This window comes from Poeciliopsis prolifica, unplaced genomic scaffold, assembly GCF_027474105.1.
Source record: "Poeciliopsis prolifica strain line A6 unplaced genomic scaffold, Auburn_PproV2 SCAFFOLD050, whole genome shotgun sequence".
NCBI lineage: Eukaryota > Metazoa > Chordata > Actinopteri > Cyprinodontiformes > Poeciliidae > Poeciliopsis > Poeciliopsis prolifica.
In genome coordinates, this window is record NW_026562425.1 from 928792 (window position 1) to 947683 (window position 18892).

General features: G+C 37.1%; 1 protein-coding gene across 2 annotated transcripts in view; it reads left to right on the top strand.

Moving 5' to 3' along the window:
- st6galnac5a (ST6 (alpha-N-acetyl-neuraminyl-2,3-beta-galactosyl-1,3)-N-acetylgalactosaminide alpha-2,6-sialyltransferase 5a) overlaps positions 1–18892 on the top strand; it is a 62840-nt gene that overhangs the window by 37118 nt on the left and 6830 nt on the right. For both annotated transcript variants that reach the window (XM_055058267.1, XM_055058268.1), the window contains exon 3: positions 3989–4401. In XM_055058267.1, the coding sequence (XP_054914242.1) occupies positions 3989–4401 (413 nt within the window). The remainder of the gene's footprint in view (positions 1–3988; positions 4402–18892) is intronic.

An 18892-nucleotide genomic window follows, 5' to 3' on the forward strand; every position in this document is an offset into this window, starting at 1 on the left:
AGGGCACATTAAAAGGCTCCGGCTTGCATATCATTGCTTTTCAGGGTGGAGGTCTGAGCAGAAGCAGGAGGAACATAAAACCGCCCCCAGACATGTGCACTCATGCTAAGCAAAACCTGTGGTAACCTCAAACATACCAACACAATGTAGAGCAGCTTGACATACATAAATAGGGCCGGGAAAATGATTTATGTGCATGCAGAGGAGAAAAAGAGGCCACACACTTTATGAAAATTTCATGTAAAACCATGCGAGACGGAATCGGATGGAAAAAGTGGGTGTAAAAAAGGCAAAGCGAACAAAATGCCAAATTAGATCCCATTCAAAATAAAAAACAAACCGTAAAACTTCTGATAATAAAACTATTCTCATACAATGAAACACCAATAGCTAAAGTAGCAACGGTTTTATACAACGGAGTATTAGGGACAAACTAAAAATAAATTAATAAAATATAGGATAAAAATAATCATATTGACATTTTTCTTGAAATATTATGATCATTATTGTAATATTTATATTTTGTTCTCATTAAAATTTTAGTCTCATAACATTATGATTTTAATCTAGTATAATTTGGACTTTATTCTCATATTATGATTGGATTCTCTTAGTATTTTATTCTCGAATGACTTTTCTCACTTTATTCTGGAAATATTTACATTTCATAATATTATGTCTTTATCCTCATTAACTTTATTTTTGAAATATTTGGACTTTATTATCATATTCTTGCAATATTTCAACTTCATTCTCCAAATATCATGACTCAGTTCTCATAATGTTTTGGCTTAATTTGTGTAATATTATCTTTAGTGGCTTTGTGAAATATTCTGACTTCATTCTCATATAATTTTAATTTTATTCTTGACTTTATTCTCCTAAAATCACAACTTAATTCTAATATTATGTCTTTATTCTCATACTAACTTTTTTTAAAGTATCAATTTGTTCTCATTATTTTGTTGATTAATTTTTTACATTTTCTCCCATTGTGCCATTTAACACATGTATAAATCAGATTCAAAGGTCATTCCTGGTAAAGGTTAATTTCCTTTTTGCTCAGGTCAGACTCTAAATGTTCAAATGCAAACAGGAAGATTACAGACCAACTAAAACCCAGCAGCTGCATCAGTAATCAGGCGGTGCAGACAGAACCGCAGGTCCATTAATCAGGTGACTCAACAGGCAGCGAGCGACTTTCACAATCTGAGGAACAGACCAGCAATCAGCGGAAACTTTCTGCGACGCATCAGAGGGTGTGAAGGACATTTAGTTCTCTGAAACATGAAAGATTAAACTCACTCTGCAGCCGAGACTCTGTGAAATAAAGGCAAAGACAATACACACAAAAAATGATACTTGGTCCTAAAAACAAATATTTGGGCTTGAATATGACGATAACCACTTAGACACAGGAGTTTGTAATGTAACTTTGGATTAGCATGTTGCAGGTTTAAAGAAAAAAAGAGGAAATTTACATGCTGACCAAGACTTGGAGTAATGAAACAGAATCCGGCAAAGGAAAAACCAGGAGCTTAAATACCGAACCAAATCAGAGGAGATGTGGAAAAGGGAGGAAAACCGAGGGAGAAAGACTAAATAACTCAAAACTAATTATTAAAATTACCTACAAACCGAGAGGAAAAAGCTAAAACAGATCTAGATGTGCAAAGAACAGAACACAAGAAACTAAACACAAAGAAATGAACTTATATGGCAACACATTACGAGCAATAATAAACACAGAAAAATCATCTGCACACGGCGCAACGGAGTAAAATTATAATATTACTAGAATTAAATTGAAATAACATAGGAATAAAGTCATGATATTAGCAAAACAAATTCATGTTTTTTATCTTTACAGTGTGGCTCTTAAACGCTGCTTTACAATTGAACATAAAACAACAAGAAAATTATCGAAACACAAACAGTTGCACTTAATATTCTCCGATGCGCCAACCATCCGTCAGTAGCATCATCCTATTGTTGATCATGTGACTTGTATGATGCAATAAACAATATTTAGCAAAATACACTGATTTTAAAAACGCTGATAAACCTCCTCGTCCTTGGGCAAAAATATTTCAATATAATATATTATTATCAGTCTTCTTGGGTATAGAGTGTCGCAGATTATGATGTTTTAAATGCCAGGTTCTCACACACCGTTGGTAAAATGCAACTTTAGCCACAAAACGACTTTCACCTCCTTATGTTCCAGAGGTTTTACAGATTTACTGAGAAAAAAAAAGCCAAATAAATGGAAATGATGGAAAATTCTGTCAACTATAATCAGGGAAGGATTCAACAATAGCATCATGAATTCATGCGTTGTTATTGTTCAGCTGTAATTTATTAAAGTTTTGGAAAATGTTGACAGGCTTAATGGCTTAACATCTGAAAAAAACATTTAAAAATAAATTGCAACTGAATCTGGTACACGAATATGCAAAATGTGTTTTATTTTTCACTAAATAAATGTTTGTTCCAGTGTTGTTTCTTTATTCAAACTGTGCCGTCATACATGTAATGATTTAAATTCAGCAGCGTTGGATGTTTTCTGCTCTCTTCATATTTAAATCGGCACCGGGATGAGAGGGTTTAGGGTAAACACACACATTCCTGCTCTGTGTGGGAAAGGAAGCGCGATTTAAGGTGAATCCTCTGTAAGACCCCGGGGGCCTCCACCACTCGCAAAGCAATATGACAAGCTACATTTGCCCTGGAGGCTGTGTCGCTATCTGTTTGTCAACAAAGCATTTCTGCTTCAAACAGCAGCGAGGCGATTCGCCAAAGTTCTCCAAAGTGTTGTTTTGTTTTTTTTATCTGCCTTCTTCACAAACTCACATGTTTAACTTGCACAAAAACCAGTAAAATGGGAGATTTTTTTATTTGAATGTAGAGAAAAAACAAAATAAAAACCCATTTATTGTTACCGTCAACTTTGAATATCCTGTGGAAGTTTGTTTATTATTCTGATTAAGTTCAAATTAAATTTTTCGGATCATGTTGCACCTCACTGCGTACGGACAACTTACGGTGCAATTTTTAAAAAGCTAAACTGCAGAGATTGAAACGCCAAGACTTTTGTTATTTAAAAAATCCCCAAGAACCCAGAAAACTGTTTGTTTCAGAAAACTGTTTGTTTGTTTGGTCTCAGTTCTATGAGTGAAATCTTATCTATAAATTAATTTGCAGAGTAAACGAGTCCAATAATGGAATCATTATAACGGATCTAATGAGCAAAACTCACATTTTGGACTTTTTTTATTTGGGTCTCAACTGCTTCTAAAAACAGTCTTAAAAACAAAACCTACCCATCTTATTTTTGCCAGTAACTTAATATTTTTTGGTGTTTTTTTGGAAAAGGAACCGTTTCAAAAACCTTCCAAAGGTAAAGTCAGAAGGCACTGCACCGTTACCTAGCAGCCCAGCTCCAGCTCCTTTGGTCAGCTGGTTTAATCGCTGTGGTTTGTTGTTGACTTCCCATCCAGGAGCCACGTGCTGTACTCTTGTTGGTTGTGCAGGAGGCTCTACTTCTGCTTTTCAAAGATGTGCGGTTGTAGAATTGCACATCTGTTTGCGGCTATTTCTATGTGAAAGTGTAAACGTTGAATTGGAGTGGGCGTGGCCAGCAGATTTAAAGTGACAGAGGCCCAAAGACAGCTTAAAATAGGCAGAACAGAAATCTGATTAAGAATAATTTTATGTAAAATAAAATATAACAAACATGTTTCGTATAGCCCATAAATTCATCATAACCTGGTGAAAGATTCATAATATGTCACTTTTGACCATATTTTTGTAAGATATGTATTTTGGAAACATTGGTATCACTGCTTCCTAAACGATTGGGTGTATTTTTCTTATTTTTTATGAATTATTATCTTTCTTTTATTACTGATTGTCCTCTTATGTGATTTTACGAGTCTGTGATAAACCCTGCCTTTATATTTAAGGGAGTTCCTCTTCTTTCCTGCAGCCTCTCAGGATGCACTGCCACACCTGCTCTCTGATCACCAGCTCCGGCCATCTCATCGGCGGACGCCGGGGAGAGGAGATCGACCGGGCCGAGTGCGTCATCCGCATGAACGACGCCCCCACCGCCGGCGCGTTCGGCCAGGACGTCGGCCGCCGCACCTCCCTGCGAGTCGTCGCCCACTCCAGCATGCAGCGGGTGCTGCGCAGCCGCCACGAGCTGCTCAACGCCAGCCAGGACACGGTGTTCATCTTCTGGGGCCCCAGCAACTACATGAGGCGGGACGGGAAAGGCCTGGTGTACAACAACCTGCGGCTGATGAACCAGGTGCTGCCCAAGCTCAAGGTCTACATCATCTCCTGGCAGAAGATGCTGCAGTTTGACGAGTTGTTCAAGAAGGAGACGGGGAAGGACAGGTGGGTCAACAATGAACAAACCACATCCTGCCTCATTCCTGTCTAACTTATAAATAATAAATAACTTATCTTCTATAAATAATAAAAATGTCTAAAATCTGTAACATTTTCAGATTAATCACAAACATTTTCTAGAAGAAACTTCCAAAATATTTATTGATTTATATATTGGATGTGACTGCATGTTATTTATTTATTTCTTTATATCTAGTCATTGTTAACTATTCACTATTAAGTATATATATAGCCTATATATATTCTATAAACTTTGTATTTATCAGCTAAGACGGAGGAGCTTTCAACAAATAAGCAATTTCCCCTCAGGGATCAATAATGTATTTTATTCTATTCTGAAATGTTTTGACTTTCAAAAGTCAAAAATGTTCAACTTTTGAAAACAATAACGACAACAAAACTGCACAAATCTGCATTTAAGATGGAAGAAATGCGGTTATTTCATTATAGGTAATTTTATTTTTTAAATAATTTATTGAATTATCATAAAGAAGCTTAAATATGTAAATGAAATATCTGCAGAATGTGTTTTTTTTTTTTATCCAATTAATTGTCAGAATAATCGAATACTAAAATAATTGTCAGCAGCAGCACTAAGGGAAATACTTATGTCCATTCAGCCAGCTGGCTGGCAGTGCACAGCAGAAGGTTAGCAGCAGAGAAATGTCCGTTCACGCCACAATTTCTGCAGAATCTCAACAAAAAGATTTTAAATCTGCTTGTTTGTTTAAACCAAAAATGGACCCGTTTACAGTTGATATAAAATTCTAATAAATGAATGTATTACTTTTGCTTTTCTCCTAAAAAGTACATTTTGCTTGTAAAAGTAGAGGGAGCAGCTTTGTTTAGTGTAATTAAGCCTAGTCCAGATGGCACTTAATTGATAGCAATTAAAGCGCTGGATGGGAGGAGCGATCGCCTATAGCGAATGATTTGGGTTTTTTATATGATTGAATGCAAAATGATGAAGTTTTTTCCTTGCAGCCAGAAGCTCCTCAGTTTTAGGAGTGAGTGTTTAAATGACCTCCTTGTAAACAATGGTCCAATTTAAAAGTGACAGTCTAAAGCTTTACTAAACAGCTTTTGCATTCCTGAAATAAAATCTTGATTAATTTGAGATTTTCTATTAACACAGGGTGGGCCATAAGTTTCCATACAAAGGAGAATATAAAATCTATTTTTCTTCTATATTTCTGATACCCAAGAAGATTCGTTTGGCAAAAGAGCAAAGAACTGAAATTATCCTGACGGCTGGATCAGGAAGCAGTCGCATGCCTGCATGAAACTTTAACAAGTTTCAGAAACTGGAAATGCTGCAGATCAACCATGAAGAGGTCCAAGACGTGCAGCGATTTCACAGAGTCCCACAAAAATAAAAACTCTGGTCCGATATCGAATGTTTATTTTTTTCTAGGTATGGAAACTTATGGCCCACCCTGTATAACTTTAATCAGCATCACATACATTAGTGCCCCCCAAAAAATCACCTGGATATTCAATATCTGGACGAGATTTCAGAAAATTAAATTCACAAAAATCTTTCAGTGAGATAACTGAAAGCAGTGCTGGGCATGAATCATCAAAATTTAGATTTTCATCCTGATAATGACTCCAAAAAATGTAACCGACATACTAAATGTAATTTTTATTCTTTCCTCCATTGTTTCTTCCATCAAGTGGGGATGATTTAAAAGCAGTATTTGTTTGCTGTGCCATTTATTAACCTAAAATATGAGCAATAAATAGATTTTTGTCATAATTTCCATCTTTATCATAACGATAATAAATACTGCGATCGTTATTGGTCCATATCGCCCACCCTTGCGTTTTCTCTGGGTTTTAATCGCTCAGCCTAAGTTTGTCCCATGATTCCACATTAATGAAATCTCAGCTGAAAATATCAATGTGCTTCTCTGCCATAGATCATCCTAAATGTTACACACTGGAACTTTTATAACTCTAATGCCATCATTTACGCCAGCTCATCTGCGCCCGCTGCGCAAGCGGCTGGTGCTCTGTGACCTGACTTAATCCTTCTCTAAACACATATTTATCTAACTATGAGCTTCAGGGATTACACTGTTAAATATGATCCAAATAGTCTCTTTTTTTTCTCCCTCTGGGCCTCAAACTGGAGACCCAGAGAGTTTCAGTGACGCTTCGTTTTCCTGCAACACATTTAGATGCAATCTGGAGAGAGATGTTAACAGTGAAAGTATGAATTTATTTTGCCAATTAACAAGTTGAAGGATGAATCATTTTGTCACATATCAAGTCAAAACATGGGCCAAGAAGAAAAAAGATAAAGCAAACATCTTTTTTTTTTTTTGCTAGCAGAGCAGAACCAGAACCAGAAGACCTGAGAGGTTCTGTAACGATCTGTAACGTTTAGCCCGTTCATTGATTTATAAACTAACAGCAGTAATTTCAAATCTGTTCTCTGAGCTACAGGGAACCAGTGAAGGACTTCAGAACTGGGTGATGGACTCTAACTTCCTGGTTTTAGTCAGAACTCCAGCAGCAGCGTTCTGGGTCAGCTTGGGCAGGATCGGGAAGACACTGTTGCATTTATCAATGTGTCTAAACATGAACACCTGGATGAGTTTCTCCTGCTGTAACATTAGTCCTCAAATCCTGGAAACGTTCTTCAGGTCGACTTTGTTTATCTTTAGAAATCAGAAAATAATGTCACAACAACTTATTGCGTTTCCTGGTCAATGTTGGCGATAAAAATGTGATTTCAGGTTCACTGATTGCGATTACCGTTTTTTTTAAAAGCCTGATTTTGGTCAATACCAATTTTTTTTGGTCTGAAACTGTAAACGTTCAAACATGATCCGGTGATCCGGTCCGTCAGTCAGACCTGCAGAAGAGGACAGAGTTTGATTATCTTTGGCTTCGCATGTCGATCAATCACCTCTACCGTCGTCTTCTGATTTAAGCTTGTCTTCACTTGGTGATTCAGATTTAACTTTTTCTTTTTTTGCACTGGCTTTTGTTGAGAGTTGTGGTGAAGTGGTAAAAAATTAATGCAAGTCACACAAAAGAAACAGTGTAATGTCTGCCCAGTTCTGCATTTCAGTATCTGCAACGCTTTATTTAAAGCTGAAAAGGCATTAAAGGTCTCCGATTTAATGAGTCCAAGCTGAGTTCTTTGTCTGGTGGCCATTAATGCTTAATGAATCCCCAACCGTACACACAGGCTGTGTTAGTCTCTTCCTGTCTTTATCCCAGCTTTTGTCTGGAGTATCATTGGAGATTGGATCTGAATTGGGCTTAAGACAGATGCCAGGGGAGGAACATGCCAAGCGAAGGATTTAGAGACTGATTCAGACATCCATCCCTTAGAATCTGTGCCTGCAATTATAGGAGCAGCTTACAGTGAGAAGGCAGCTTGTGTTACTGTTATTTACTGCTTTTACTCTTTTTATTTTTAGACTTTAACATCTGTGAGGCTTAGCATTGGTCATCTGTGGTCTGTGGAGTGTTAAATCACCTCTAATGCATGGCTTCGTTCACAGGAATCCATTTCCATGCATATATATTGCTCAAAAATCCACATTGTAACTGACTTTACAAAGTGGAAAATGTTCCCACTAAGAGCAGCATCTATAGCAGATTTTCTGAATAATCATCAGAGCGATCAGCAACTCTGCAAGCTTGTAATTGTAATTATTGGTTATGCCTTTTGAGTAAGGGTAATTATAATAATGTGGGACGATGCCACATTCCCCCGGTTCTTATAACAAAGCCGGACTGGCGCTGAAAAGCAGGTGTCTCTCTGCTGCCTTTGTGCTAAATTGCCAAGACAGAATGAGACTCAACTGGTAATTAAAGGCAAATTAGCTTTTAAAATGTGTGTTTTTTTCCTCCCTCGTTTGGTGATTTATGCGGCCATAATGGTTCATAACCAACAGCCCTGACGTGTCGCTGTCCGCTGGAGGAAAATGTGCAGGATCTCAGAGTTCAGTCACTCAAAGCAGGTCAGGTCTGGATGATTCTGAACCAAAACTGAATCCATAAAAACAAAGATGTTGTGGTTTATAGGAAAGGTTGGAAACAAGGAAGACAGCCGGTCACAACAAACAGAAATGGATGTTTAGTATCCAAAGTAAAGTTTTTGTAGCCATACACTTTAATGTGATCTATTATTCTTTCTTGAACAAGTCAGGATAAAGTCTATGGGCGAAACTAAACGTGTTCATTACAGTTTTTGCACAAAATCATTCTTAGATAATCAGGTTTTATTCGACTCAGTTCTGCCTATTTTGAGCTGTTTTGGGCATCTTGTCTCTTTAAATTCAAATAAGCTGCTGCTGGCCACGCCCACAAATCAACGTTTACACTTGCATGTGAAAATCGTTGCAGACAGGTGTGCTTTTATACATCCGTACATCTTTGAAAAGCAGAACTGGAGCCTTCTGCACAACCAACAAGAATGCAGGAAGTGGTTTCTGGATGTCATGTCAACAATGAAACACCTGCTGAGCTTGAGCTCAGACTGGGTTGCTACGTAACGGGCTGGACTTTGCTGTGTTGACAGGTATCGATGCAACATAATGTTACATTTGGAAGGTTTTTGTGACGGCTCATTTTCCATGAACCAAAAGACATAAATTAATTGACAAAAAAACACTTGTTTTTTGTTGTAACCGAATAGAAGAACAAAAATGTACAAAATGTGAATTTAGCAAAATGGATCCTGGTTAAAACCCACCTGAAACAATCCACAGATTTAAGAAAGCTTTGAGCTAAATGTAAATAATTGGACTTTTTCTAAAGGAAACTCACTCTGACTTCAATCGAATGGAGGGTGACCTTTAAATGGCCACACACACACACAAACACACACACGTTTTTAGCCTTTTTGACTGATAAGGCTCCTTCTCAGACTGATGGTGGGCAAACTTTCACTGAGAGACAGGAAATGTCATCGGTTTCCTTTACATGTAATAGAAATGATGAGCGTTGACTGACCAAAGACGTGTTAAAGCAGCGACGCAACACGAGTCACTCATAATCACATCTAAAGGAAAATGAATAGTAGAGGTGGGGATCTTTTACTATCTCATTATTTGATTGAATTTGAACATTTGTAATGATTTTGCTAAAGAAAAAGCAGAAATCCTGTCATCACTCAGATCTGATGCGCCTCCATTTCTGTTTACGTTTTGTGAAAAAGGAAGTTGCGTCCATCTACAAACCTTGTCTTGGTTGAAGTGAACTCTGAGGCGGTTTGAAAGCCAAGCTGACTGTGAACCGCTCCAAGAGTGGGAAGTGATTACAGCGCAAAGCATTCTGGGTAAATACAACCAAAACAAACGCTGGGGAGAGAAGTGGTTCATTGACTTTTACCAAAGACAAAACTGCTCAAATTTAACAAAACTCCACTTTTGTTTACATTGTGTGAAGAAGGAAGTTGTGCTTATGTCTTCTTCAAAGGTTTTCATGTTGTTTCTTTCAGTGATCTTTGCTACAGCGCCCCCACAGGTGAGGAGGGAAACAGGTTTTTAAACAAGTTTTATTTTCTTTTTATTATTCACTAATTAATGTGTATAGAACAAACATTACAGACGGTCAAAAAGCAGGAAGAGGTATTGACCTACAAAATAATTAACCATATAATAGAACGACTAACAGCAATAAAAATAAAATAACCAACCAAACAGAAAAAAACCAAGCAAACAAACAAGGAGGTAAAAAAAGACACTATGTGACCTTATTATTTCATCTCTTTTACTTCCACATTAACTCATCAGCAATGAAATGGCATCTAGAAATATGGAGTGTATTTTACTAAAATACTTAAACTAATTTTTATCTATTGCTGATTGTTGTTCCAAACGTTTGTTTTTAGGTCTCAATACAGTGTGAAATGAACCCCAGCAGCTGAAAATGTAACAAATGTTGCATCTTTGGTCCCAAACTGAACCAAATCTACGTCCTCAGATGCTAAACAGAATAAATGAGCTTGAGTCAGGTGCAAAGGTGAAGCTGGAAGGAGCGGAAATAGTGAAACTGTCTGATTTTAATCACCAGGAGTGAACCATTAAAAACAGCAGAGGGTGTGTTGGACTGAAGGAAATCTCCAAACTGAAGGAGAAAATGTTTAGGACAGTAGAGATTCGTGCTGTGATGTATGAAGGCGGCTTATGCTGACGCTGAGATTTTCAGAGGGAGTCACCAGGGTTACTGGGCTGTAATCAGCATCAGTAAGGGCTTTGTTTTGGGTGGAGGATCTGCCTGTGTCTCTATGCTGAGCTCCCCAGATCCTCCAGATTTAGATTTTTAATAACTCTCCTGCGACTCAGCAGAGCGAAATGAAATAAAAAGCAGGAACAAAAGAAAATCGCTGCAAATAATGAGCAAAATCAAGACGAGGGATGTTAGGAGACTGAAAAAGCTGCGCATATACACACACACAAAACACCAAAAAAACACTTGCTAATGGTGCTATTATTGCCCCTGTGGAGGGAAACGCTGCAGAAACAGAAGCTGTGATCAGACGGGAAGCTCGCTGCAAGCTGAGTACAGTTTGAAAAGGGAGAGAGAAATGAAGGAGTAATCAACCCTTAACACGACCGTAATCATTTCTGACGCTCGGGTCAAACCGGCTGGGCAAGAACCAGCCCTAATTTGCATGCATGTGGTGGAAAATGTCCGAAACCGAAGACAAACTTTGGGTTCACATTTCATAGAGGAAATTTCTGGGTTCATGTTGTTGGAAAGAAACGGCATTTTTACAGTATTTACACCCAATCACACTTTTAAATAACCTTCGTCTGCCGCCAGTCACATGATGAGGATTCAAATAATTAAATTACCAGAATAAAGTCTCAGTTTTATGAGAACTTTTAAAAGTTCAGTGTCTTGTGAAGTTAAACTTTCAGTTTGATTTTACAAATAAAATCAACTGATAATAATCTGATGTGTTTATTACAATGTTATCTTGATAAACTGAGAAAATTCTCATGCAAATTTAATATTGACTTTATTCTCCCATTGAAACAACTTTATTCTTCATTATCTTGACTTTGTGTTACAACTTTATTCTCAAAATATTGTTTTATTCTGATAAGTTTATTTTTGTAATATTATGACTTTATTTTAACTTTTTCACTTCAGTCTTGTACTTTATTTTTTTATTTTCTATTTTCTAATCTTCAAGCCAACACTTTGTTGTAACATGTTGACAATCGTAATGAATTAAAGCAAAAGTTTCAAACTCATTTTGAGTCACATCAGAAATCTGAATGCTCTTAAAGGGCCGGTATATGAGATTAAACCAATTAAACAGTTAAAATATCACTAACTAGCTGTTCCTCTGGGATTTTGTGGTTGTTTTAGTGATTGTTTACAATCAAATTTACAGATTTTCTCGTGTCAATTTAGAAATGTTTGTAAGGAATTTTTACGATACCTGCGCTAATGTATGACTGACTGTGACGTTTTATTACTCGTATCAATTACGGAGAGTAAAATCAAGTACGGCTGAAACAGCAGCCGCTTAATCAATGTTTTTAATTAATTTTGAGAAAATATGCAAAAAAATCACACAAAGAAATGTGTGAATTTTGCAGATTTGTGAAAACCTGGATGGACTTATTGATGTAATTTGGAGTCTAAAAGGGCCACATAAAAAACTACGGCGGACCAGATTTGGCCCCTGGGCCTTGAGTTTCACACCTGTGAGTTACAGGAGCTGTCAAAGAACCTGCTGTTTTTCAGTTTGCTTTCTTGATTAATTAAAAATGTAAATCTTCTGTTGTCATGTGAACCATGTTTCAATAAAAATAAGATTTTAAGTCCCAGGGATGAACATTAAACTCCCCATTAAACAGGTGCTTTAGCGACATTTGCAATGCCAAACTGTGCAAACATCACGTCGCTCCTTCCTGGGGATAAACGTGACATCCCACTCGCTGCCACCCTCCTGTCTCTTTAAAATACAGCCATTGAAGCCAAGAGCTTGACATTTCACACCACATTATTCACCAGCATGCTCACAAACAAGGAAATGAGGAAGACTTCTTAAGTGAGATTAGCCGCATGGCTCCTGATTAGGGCCTCCATGCATCTGTAGCAGATTGCTTTATGACAAGACGCCGCGCTTTGAAGTTTTCTAATTTGCAAAATTAGGGTGCGCACGCAGGGATGTTGTGATATTAAAGCCCAGAGGCCCTGTTTTGTTGTTTACCCATCAGAACAAATCAACATGTTCCAGACAGGACAACCTGGATCCAGTCGTAATTAAATGAAAATGAGAAGTTGGTGCTTCAGCTGCGACAGCGTCGCTCTGAGTCAACCTGACTCTAATAACCACGCCGGCCGGACAGAAAAGGCGTGTTGTCACCGCTCATTTTGCTGAATCAAGGCCCTGTTTAGCGCTTGATTCAGTGGGAGTGGGTCGCTTCCCCACACAGGTTGTGATAAATTGTCGGTGGGTTTTTACTGGGAGCACAGCGAAGGAAGAACCAGGGCGAAACCAGGCAAACATGTAAAAGGATAACAGACTCTGCATGATTTATAGGAGCAGAACTGAAGGCTTGGTATAAATCACTGTTCAGAAGTGCAGAGCATAAAATGTTGCTCTAATTATTGGTATATTTCATTTTTTTCAGCTTTATCCAGTTTAGTGTTTTGGCTGGAGGCTAAAAAATGCTGTTAAAGGATCTAAAATCGTCAATCACAGGACCAGCAGAGACAAGGAAGACAAAGACAGACAGTTCTTTCTGTGCTCTATTTATAACTCACAATAAACTGTTTTTTATCGCTGGATTATATGATTAATTTTAAATAAAAGTCGTTTTAATCTTGTAGCTATTTGAGTTATTGGTGTAGAAATGCATCCAGTTATCTAGACAAGGCGATGCCTCAAAAAGGGTTCACAAGAATAAAATAAGGATTTCATTAACAGAATAAAGTTCATAGATTATAAATCTGAAATCAGGGCAGAGTTTTCTTGTTTTAACAGACTGACATGCATGGATACATCCACTGCTGTCTTCAGTGGAAACATTTACAACGGGCAATTGTCGAAAGCAAACAACAAAAAAAGAATAAACTTCCAGTAAAAAATCTCAGAAATTTTAACATTTCCTGAAGAAAATTTCATAGTTTGAAATGTAAAAATTGTGGACTTTTGAATCAAAGGTTGTTTCTTTTTCTCCTCGAATTTCTGTGATTAATCAAAAACGTTTTAAAATTGTAGTTTTTTGTAATAAATTTTTTACTCTTCACAGGTTTTTTTCTAGAACATTTCTCAAATTAACCTCAGAATTTCTGAGATTTTTTGTTGGTCATTTATTTATTTTTTTCTTGTTCTGACTAATTTTTTGTTTTCAGAGTTTTTGCAAATTTTGAAAACATTTACTGCACTTTCTTTCAATTAGATACATTTTTCCAGATAAATGCTAAAGTGTTAATGTAATTGGCCGTTTTGTAAACTTTCAGTTGAATAAGGTTTAACATCTGTTTTGAAATTTTGTTGATAAATTATATTCAAGCTCTTATATTTAAGTTAGCATCACTAACTTTTTAGCTAGCAGCTTCCACTTTTGTGTCAAAGCTTCACAACATTAATGTAATAGTTGTTGACAGTTAATAGAAAATATTACCCAAGTAAAATGTTTTTAAATCACTGGGCTGATACATGTTCCTGCCTGTTTATGTGATTATCCTCAACTTGTTATTTCTCTTAGCATGAGGTAAATGTGAGTTCATTTTCTTCTCTTATTGCCAACAGACTCAGTCTTTCCAGATGGAAGGATGCTTTGCCAACAACATTTGGCCTCTTGATAAAAGATGTTAGTGACTCATATTTATCTAAAAAGATTAAATCCACTGTTAAAGCATCTGTAATTCTGTTACCTGGCAACTGTTGAGAGCATGGCAGCTGTAGTTGATGAGACGCGAATTTAACGCTGAGACTTCTGAACTCCATGGGCTTCATTTGTTCCCAGCTCAACTTTTGTAGCTGGAAGAGCTTCATTTCTTCTGAGAAGGTTTATGAGTGTGAATTTAAATGCATTTAGACGGCTAAATGTAGCTAGCAATTTAAATGCTAAACGCTAGCACTTTCGACACGTTAGCATTTAGCTTGCTAGCATGGTGTGGTAGCAAACGTACAGCACTTTTTCATGCATGCTTATCCAAATTCAAATGTAAAATACTTTATTGATCCCAAAAGGAGATTAAATGTTGTTTCAATTCAGATTATTCAAAGAGTTACTGCAGATGGTGATGATTGCTGTTGGCAGGAAAAGATATTTTGCATTTCAGCTTTTCCAATCAGCGTCTCCCTGTTGTAAACCAACTGTTGCTACAGTCATAGTAAAGAAGCAAAGTATGAAAAATACTGCCAAAAATCTGTCCAACTACACCGCATCCAAAACAATAAGGAATGGTTAACCAAAAAAAAATAAAAATATATTGGCAAACTGGATGGCGCAATTTTTTTTATAAAGTTTTTATGTTAGTTTTAATTTGCTTTTATTTGTGCTTATTTTTCAATATTTTGAATTGTGGCCAAACAGAGAAAATTAAAAATTGTCTCTATCAGTTAATTTTTCTTACCTCTGACTTTGTTTTTGGAAGCAACTGTTGATCTGGGATTCTTTTTTCAATGCCACAGTTTGGTTTTTTTTTTTTTTTTTTTTTTGCAATCATGGAAAAAAATCTGTAATATTCAATAAGCTTTTACTCACTATAAAATCTCTTCCTCTGTCAGGAACCATTTTCTTATTGCCTCAGAGCTTCTACAAGCAAGATCTAAACATCTTTTATTTCAGCATTTCTTTGCCTGACGCATCCCTGTACACCTTCCTCTCTGTTGGGCTATAAGGAAACGTCTGAAGACCTTTTCAAACATATCAACCCTCTTTTCCCAAAGTGTCACCTCATTCAGCAGCAAGCGAGCGAGATTTTCTTCTTAGCCTTACCTTGTTTAGGTCTCATCCCCCAACGGGAGTGTTTTTCTCTTCTTTTCCTGGTTGTTTCTAAAGAGTTTCTAACCACCTTTGAAAAGCAGCGGAGGTATGAAGCAGGTTGGGAGATAAAGAAGAAAACTTGTCAAACTGATCTTAAGAAATCACATAAACCTGATTTCCACAGACTTTCTTTAAAGGGCACATGTCACTCTTGCAATTCTTTACAACTGCAACTCTAAAATACTCATTTTCATTTCAAAAATACAAAAACCACAAGTAGTTGTAAAATTAGAAGCTTAACATTGAAGATTTGTCTGGTGACGAGGAAAAGAAAGCTTAAATATTGTCTGAGAGACTTAACAAACTAGCACCACATCCATGTATTTAAAAGCTAGATGTCGTGACAAAATTATGATATAAGCTTTTATCTTTTTCTCTCAGGTTAGCATTAGCATTCTTACTTATTAGCCAGGTTTAATACACTCAATGAAGGAAGTCAATGACAGACAACATGCTGGTGATGCCCTACATGCTACTGACAGTATTCACGCTAACATTAGCATTTCGGCTAATTTTAGCTGATTCATTCATTTGAATGTACTGAATGGTGCAAGTCCAGGTTCTCCACATGCTACTCAGTAATTCTTTAGCCAATGATGCTCATTTTTAGCATCAGAACAGTAGGTCCAAACAGACGGCACACTTTCTTCAGGAATTTTCTAGATAAACACTTAATGTTTAGCCTAGAATCTAGAAGACCACATAAAAAGCTATGGCGGACCAGATTTGGCCCACAGGCCTTGAGTTTGACACATGCACTAAAGTCTAAAGTCTCACTTTAACTCTAAGAAATGCATGTTGCATGTTTGGAGACCGCAGTGATTGATTTTTGGACCCTAAAAGGTAAAAGCAGCAGCATTACTTTCTTACGTGATCAACTTTAGGCTCACAAACAACACCTGTGGAGCTACATGAATCATCTTACTGTTGATTCCAATGCTAGAAGTCTCTGCTTTTGTAGTTTTGCAGTTATGTCAACTTCCCCTTAAATCATATTGTTGTATATTCATGAAGCAAAAATTTTTTTACAGCAGAGTTAGTACAGGAAAAAAATAATCATCTTCCCAGCTTCTCAAATAGCCAGTAAAATTCGGAAAGCTAAATAGCTTTTTCCATAAAAACATTTTACATTTTCACTTGACATTTCCAAACAGAACCGTTACATAACTAACTTTATTATTAATATATGGAAGTACAGTTTTGAGTTTTGACTATAAATGTTAGTCAGAGAAAATGGCTTTGAAATTGAAAACCAGTAAAATTACTGGTTTTATCAAGTTATTTTTTCATAAATTTCCTTTTGTTTTGAAGATTAGCAGAGAAATATCATACTGTATCTTGAAAAAGTCAAAGACAAGTGCTCAAACAGTTCCCAGGGGTAAAAAATACACAATGATATCCGGTTTACTGGACCCAGTTCTGCTGCTGATCATATTAACTGAAACTGCTTCGGCTTAAAATGGGGTAAAGATCAATACTACATTTTAGAAAGTCCAATACGACAGAATGAGTCAGCCTCAGCTGTAGTCTTGGATGGATTATGAAACAACATGGCCGTGAGCACAGACGTGGCGCAGCTTGTCCCTCTGCTCCCATGGAAAAGCAAGACTGAAATCTACTCTGCATCCTTCACCACCCACACCAAACAAATTACCACCTGGAGCAAATACGTTTCATCTGAAAAGGTTATTTCAAACTAACTTTTGCTGCTATTGTCAATCAGATTATGTGTTTTGCTTTCTCGGGTTGTGTTTTCACTCCTGCTAGTCCAGTAGACTAGACTGAGAACCACATTTGAAACATTTGTTACATTTTTAGCTGCAGCAATTTGCTTTTTGTCAAACGAACCAGCTAATTGGAAAACCTGTTCCCCTCTTCGCCTGTGGGGGCGCTGCACTAAGAACTACTGAAGGAAACATAAAACCCTCAGAAGAAGACATGAGCACAACAACCTCCTTCACAAAATGTAAAGGAGTAGCATCATATTTTCTCTTCTGTCTTTGGTAAAAACACCCATTATACTGCTAGCATTTTGGCTGTATTTACCCAGAATGCCCTGCGGTATAGTCCACTTCCTGCTTGAGCGGTATCCGGTCCGCTTTGCATTCAAACCGCACCAGAGTTCAATTCAACTGAACTGAGGTTGAGGTTTTTAGACGGATTAATGTTTGCTGTTTTGGTCCTCATCAGAGTTCATTCACACTTTCCCAAATGAACTGGACTTATGAACAAATGAACCACAAATATTTTGGGTTTTGTGCACATTTGTACAATTAATAATTGACAAATCAATATAAAAAAACGTAAAAAATAAAAAAAAAACATTGATCATAGGGATATTTTTAGATACATTTTCATGCAACATTAATTTTTCTAAATCATTATGGAAATGAGTCACTTTCCCAGACTCAAACAGAAAAGAATAAATAAATTTTTATTCAATTGTAGTATTTCTGTTTGTTGAGAACAGTTTGTGTTGTGATAGGATTTCTATACATACATGTTTACTGTTGGCAGAATAATACAGATGGCTCTGCTGCGTAGTTAATTACTGAATTCAGTGCATTAAGCAGAAATATTGCTTTTCCTCCTGTTCTCAGCTTGGTTCGTTTTCTCTCATAAATCCTCAACATATGGTGAGCGGCTTGCTATTAGTGAATAAAACCACCTAATGACTCACAGTGACAAATAGTTTCAAGGCTTACTTTCAGACATGCAGCATTTTATGCTAACAGGGTAATCTGTAAGAACAGCCCATCAGATTCTGATGCATAAACATATGCACCTGTTCTGATCTGGGTCAGGATTAGACTGAGCCGGCATGATGAAATGCACAGCTGTGTGTGATGCAGCTGAAGGATCCTAGTTACATGTTGCATCAGCTCAAAGATGAATATCTTCACACTCCGAATGAGGGAACAAGAACAGTTGTGATGCATTTCTTCACTGAAATATTCATGAGCCAGTTTGCAGAACCACTAATTGTTCCAGACGTGTTCTGATGACGGCAGCGAAACCCATCTGCACGGCTGTGCCTGGCAGAGATTACAGCTGAGTCTAAAGGACAGCAATCAGATATCAGGAGTCTGGAAGTTTGCTGAAGATTTTAGCCTGAGATGTTCATAGCTTCTGGTTAAACGACCCAAATAAAACGTGAACTCCTTCAACCTGGAGGTCAAATAAAACATGACCTCCTTCAACCTGGAGGTCAAATAAAACGTGACCTCCTTCAACCTGGAGGTCAAATAAAACGTGACTCCTTCAACCTGGAGGTCAAATAAAACGTGAACTCCTTCAACCTGGAGGTCAAATAAAACGTGAACTCCTTCAACCTGGAGGTCAAATAAAACGTGACCTCCTTCGACCTGGAGGTCAAATAAAATGACCTCCTTCAACCTGGAGGTCAAATAAAACGTGACCTCCTTCAACCTGGAGGTCAAATAAAACGTGACCTCCTTCAACCTGGAGGTCAAATAAAACGTGACCTC